Source organism: Alligator sinensis, unplaced genomic scaffold (assembly GCF_000455745.1).
Source record: "Alligator sinensis unplaced genomic scaffold, ASM45574v1 scaffold1165_1, whole genome shotgun sequence".
Lineage (NCBI taxonomy): Eukaryota > Metazoa > Chordata > Crocodylia > Alligatoridae > Alligator > Alligator sinensis.
Window position 1 is genome coordinate 1091854 of NW_005842477.1, and position 5638 is coordinate 1097491.

General features: G+C 63.2%; 1 protein-coding gene across 1 annotated transcript in view; it reads left to right on the forward strand.

Annotated features, from left to right (window-relative positions):
• The window catches only part of S100A16 (S100 calcium binding protein A16), a 4665-nt gene extending 4496 nt beyond the window's left edge, over nucleotides 1–169 (forward strand). The window contains exon 4 of the mRNA XM_025212645.1: nucleotides 48–169. Coding sequence (XP_025068430.1) covers nucleotides 48–169 — 122 coding nt within the window. The remainder of the gene's footprint in view (nucleotides 1–47) is intronic.
• Nucleotides 170–5638: the final 5469 nt, after the last annotated feature.

Here is a 5638-nt window from a genome sequence, read left to right on the forward strand (position 1 = left end):
GTCCAAATGGCCCTGTTTCCTGCCTCTCTCTGTTCAACAAACCCCAGTGCCCTTCTACCCCCTGGACAGCACCGTGGACCCCTCTTGTGCAGCTGGGGAACCTGAGGCACGGTGCAGGGAAGCGACTGCCTTCAGGGAGCTGGCAGTTGAGTACCTGCAGCTGCCCTGAGGCAGAGACCCCAAGGGTCCTGCAGCTGGGCTTGTCCCTGGAGAAAGTGTATGCAGGAGTGCGTGTGCACATGCATGGCCAGGGGCTGCCCTGTCCCTCCCAGGCACCGCAGTGGCAGTGGGGCCTCTGCTCCAAGCAGGGCATGGGGCAGAGGCCGGGGGCTGGTTTGGGGGCACCAGGTTGATGGAGCTCAGGGAGGGGGTGGTTCTTCTAGGGGGCAGGGCAGGGCATTGTCCGGCCACCCACTCTGGATCCGCTGGAGGATGTGCACCCAGCCCCCATAAGGGAGTGGGGGGAGAGCAGGGGGCTGCCCACTGGCATGGAGGGGTTGAGGGGTGGTCGAGGGGCATCAACAGAGCTGGGCTGGCAGCAGGCTGCAAACTGGGGCACAGCACTGGTGCATGCTTGAGTGCGTGTGTGTACGTGAGGATATGCATGTGAAGGCATGTGCATGTGTATAAATTTCATAGACATTAGGGCTGGAAGGGACCTTGGAGGATCATCGGGTCCAGCCCCCCACCCCAGGGGCAGGAAGTCAGCTGGGGTCAAAGGATCCCAGCATCACAAAGCATCCAGACGTTTCTTAAGAGTCCAGAGTAGATGCTTGCACCACCTCTGGAGGGAGTCTATTCCAGGACACGTGCAAATGCACACATGCATATGTGTGCATGTGAGGACGTATGTGGATGCACGTGCATGTGTACAAATATGTGTGCATGCGTGTGAAGGCATGTGCACGTGTATGAATGCACATGTGCATGCATGTGCATGCGAGAACGTGCATGGGAATGCACATGCATGTGTATGAATGTGTGCATACATACACATGTGTGTGAATGCATGTGCATGTGTATAAATGCATGTGAGCATGCATGTTCCTGTGAGGACATGCATGTGAATGGGTGTGCATGCGAGGACATGTGCGTAAATGCATGTGTATGTGTGTGAATGCATGCGCATGCCCCAAGAGATGGCCCTTCTCCTTCCCTGGCACGGCTCCCATGTCCACAGCTCCATCCTTCCGGTGTGTGAAGCATGGCAGCCCCTCTGGCCTCCCTCCCTCCCCCACAGGGCAGGGGGAGGGGAGAGGAAGTGCTGGCAGGTGCCAGGGTGCAGCCGGTGACTCACCCGCGGCTTCTCTCCGGTTCTGCCAGTAAACAGCAACAGGCGCCCATGTAAACAGGAGCTCCCTGTAGATCCCAGCTGGGGGGGAGCAGGGGGGTGAGCAGGACTGACCCCAGGGCTGCGCAGCGGGGGCAGTAGTGAGGCACCGAGCCCTAGCGGGGCAATGGACCCCCAAGAATAACTGTGCATTGGGCACCGCCTGATTCCCCCCGTGTGCTCCCCTGGCAGCAGCTGGATGATCCGTTTCCACCCTGTGCCCATTGGCGAGCAAAGGGTGCGGGCGAGGCTCTTCTGCTCCTGTCGCACCTGTGCGAGCGAGGGCAAGACCCCAGGGCCTGGTGTGCACGGAGCTGGCAGCTGCCCGGGGAACTGCAGGGACCCCGAGGACCGTGCCAAGGGTTCGGCCGCTCCATCGGCATCGTTGTCCGTCCCACATAGCTCATGGCAATGCTGCTGCTCTGGGGGACCCTGCCGTGCCCCCCCAGCTCTGGGGCTCAGCTCTGTCCCAGCCTGCCTGCATGGGCCCCTACCCCTTGCCTGTCCCGCTGCAGCCTGTCCCAGGGAGCTGCCGCCACAAAGGGCAGGGGAAGTGCCAGACACTGGGCCCTTTGTTTGCCTGGTGGCCTGGAGCATGTGGCCAACGCCTGGCTGGACCTCAGCCCCAGCGCAGCCATGGGGTGTCCAGCCCAGACCCATCAGTAGGTTCGTGGGGCAGTGCGGAGGCTGGCGCCTGTCTGTGCACAGCCAGCTCTTTTGTTCCCGCGGCCCTTGGCTTAGCCCCGGGACCCGCTGGGATGCTCAGCCCGTCTTGGCTGCTGGGCAGTTTCCACTGGGGAGGGAGCTGCAGTGACTCACAGTGCTGCGGTTACAGAGCCCCACAGCCTGGTGCCGGAAAGAACAGCCCCAGGACTGGGCGGGTGGGGGGTTCCTTGGCTCCTGGGTTGTGCGTATGGGGCTGGTGTGAACCGAGTTTGCAAAGCCTCAGCCCTTTTCCCTGTATAGGGAGTGGATGTGGCTGGATGAGGGGTTCTCTTGGGCTCTTTGGGGTGCCAGGGCAGCCTGTACGGGGCTTGGTCCTTGCAAACTCCCTGTGGGACCCAGGTGTCCAGGTGCGGCCTGGGAGCAGGGCATGGCTGGCAGGTTCCAGCCTTGGGCAGGGCACATCTGGAGGGAGGGAGACCCTGCCCCAGCCCGGCCACTCCCTGCTTGTCGGTGGACCTCCCTCTGCAGCCCAGAGCTAAGGGATGAGTCAGGCTCTCGTGCCCCGCTCTGCTCTGGGCACCGTGCCATGGGCTGATGCCAGAGAAGCTGGGAAGCAGGAAGTGGCTTTGGGCCGGGTGCTGGATGGTGGGGAGGGGTGTGTGTACACAGCCGGCGAGCATGCAAGCCCCTTGCATGTCCCCGGTGAGCGTGCGAGTGCCTTGTCTGTACATGGTGAGTGTGCCAGCGTGCTACCTGTGCATGGTGAGCCTGTGAGCGCGCTTGACGTGCCCAGGGGGTGTGCAAGGGCACTGCTTATGAACAAATGTGTGAGTGCATTGCTTACCGTGTGGTCTGGGCCCCCGCTCTTGCCTGCCCATATGGGGCTGGGGGCTCTGGGCTCACAGGGGCCTCGATTTTCAAGGCCGAGCATCCTCCCCTTTCATGTCCCCGAGACCCTGGGGCTTCTCCGGCTGCTCCTGATGCAGGACCACTGACCCCTGCCCCTCTGCTACTTTCCAGGATGCCCCAGCACCCCTCTCCTCCCCCTGCTTGCATTGCTCCAGCCCTTCTCAGCCCCCCTTCTTGCCCAGCTGGGGCTGCCTCTGCAGGGTCTGGGTCCGATTGCCTGTGCTCTGATTGCCTGTGGTCCAGGCCTGATGCTCGCAGCACCTGCCACAGCATCAAGCTGGATGGATAAATCTGCCCTGCAGACATGTCCCTGTGGCATCCCACGCCCAGGCGCACCTGCCTGCTGCTGTGGGAACGGTTTCACCTGGGACGGGGTGGGGATAGGGATAGGACAGCTCTGGATGGGGCTGTGGTGGGAGAACCCCTGAGACCTGCCCCTGGCTGCTCGCTGCACGCGCTGATGGTGCTGCCATTTGTGCACTGACCCTGGTGGTTGGAAGCCCCTGGGGATGGGGAACTGCCCCCAGCCCCACAACAACATTGCACTGCTGCCCTCAGCTCCCTCCTGGCTTGCAAAGGGCTGCAGGGGGGTGGAAAGGTGTCCTGCCTCTCCTGCAGCCCGGTCCTTGGCATTTGCAGCTGGGCATCCTCCATCCATTGCCCCCATCCCAGAAGGGCTCAGGGCTAGGGGTGAACCTCAGGGTCCAGGCCTGGATCTCATTGCAAACTGCTGGATTCCCCTGGTGCAGGGGGACTTGGTCAGGGCAGGGGGTCCCTTGGGCCTGGGGGTGGGGGGGCACTGGCAACTTAAGCCTGCTTGTGGCAGAGCAGTGGGCAAATCCCACGGCTTCCCTGGGAAATGGAGATGCAAACCTGCTCCCATCCCATCTCTGGGGTTGCTGCAGGGCAGGAGCGATCCCCCCAGCCCACTTGGGGCCTGGGGCACCCTTGCACCAGCTCTGATCATTCTCCTGACCCAGCAACCTGGGTTCATCCCTCAGCCCTGGGAGCCATCTGGGCTCTGCCCCCTGATCAAACAGCCGATCCGGTCCCTGCCAGTGCAAACAGGACAGGAGCAAACAATTGCGCCTCCCCCCAGCTTCAGAGCTGCGTGGCCCTGCCTGCCAAACTGGTCCTGGGTGCTCAGATCCTGGGAAAGGGTGGGTAGGGCCTGCAGTGCGGATGGAGAGCTGCCCATGTGGACTCGGGTTCAGGAGCGGGTGAATGTGGTGCATATTGCTACCGGGTGCCCTGGTCCCCAGGCCTAGCCGAGAGCTGTCCATGCTGTCCTGCCATGACCGCAGTGGCTCTGAGCCCCTGGTGCTGGGCTCATGGGCTGTTCTCCCACCCCATGCTCTGCACCAGTACCCCCCGCCTCCATGCCCCCAGGTACCCTGACACGGGCAGGTGGTCATGGCCCAGCTCTGGGCAGTTCGAGAAGGGGCCGGCAATGAGGACCCCTGGAGCTACTAGGGGCTTGGAGAGACTCCCTTTGGGCAGCCCCAGGGGCTCTGACCCCTGCCCCATTGTGCTGCGACCTGCCACTGCTGCCCCCCCACTCTGGCAGGATGTGGGAAGGCGCATCCTCGGCGCTGTCAGCTGGATGAGACCAGGCTTGTTCCTGGGGCCTTGTGAGCTGGGGCGCAGGGTGGGCTGAGCCATGGTCCCCCGGCAGAATGGGGCTGCACTTGCACTGACACTCAGGTCTCCACAGGCCTGGCTGTGCAGTGAGAAGCAGCTGCTTGCTCCCCCTCCGCCCTGCCACTCGCTTCCCTTCTGCATGGTGGCATCCTCCTCACTCAGCTTTTATTTAATTGCATGTCAGGGTTTGCAGCTGGCTGGGGGGTGTTGGGACCTGCCAGGCTGGAGCCAGCTGTGCAGAGCCCCCTCCAGCTGTGCAGGGTGTGAGCTGGGAGGACCCCTGCATGGGTGAGCTGGTGGATGGGGACCCTTGAGCTGGCATGCAGCGGGATCCCCACTGCCCACCGGCACTGCTGCCAGGACCTGGGGTCCCCAGCTGGGAGGTGGTGACACTGACCCCAGCCCCACGGCACGGTGCTGGGCACTGCCTTTGCAGCCGTGTGCTCCCAGAACCCTCCCAGGGAGTCGGGGGTCTAGTCCCTTTTGCTTCTGAGCAACCCAGCCCTTGCAGCTCAGTTCCCTGTACCCACAAGGCCTTGGCCCAGCTCCGCGCCCTCTTCCCACTCTCCTCTAGCCAGGAGCAGCAGGACTTTCCCCCACCCCGAAACCTCCCTCCTCAGCTCCATGTGAGTCATAGCCTGCGTGGGGCTGAGTGGGGCTGTTCCAGGAGGCAGCAGGGCTTGCCACCTCCTCTGCACAGGTTGAACCCATTAAGACCAAGCCAGGCCCAGGTGTGACTTGGGGAGGGCATCTGGGCTGCCCTGCCCTGTGGGTCCTGGGTCCTTTCTCAGGGAGGTGGTAGCTGAGAGCGCTCTGCACTCTCCTTCCTGGAGCAGGGGGGTCGGGGTGCAGAGCCTGGCACTCCCCAAGATGCTCCAGCATCGGGCACCCATGTCTGGGCTTGCAGCCCAGGAGAGCTGAGGGCCTCCCATCTCATGTAGGGTCCATGCCTCTTCTCTCCCTGGCAGCAGAGGCTTCGCATGGCCCCTGTGGCAGAGGGGCTGAGCCGTCCAGGGTCCTGGCTCTGGGCTAGCTTAGCAGCCAGTTCCATGCCAACCAAGCCCTGTGCCCCCAGGGTCAGCAGGCTGGGAG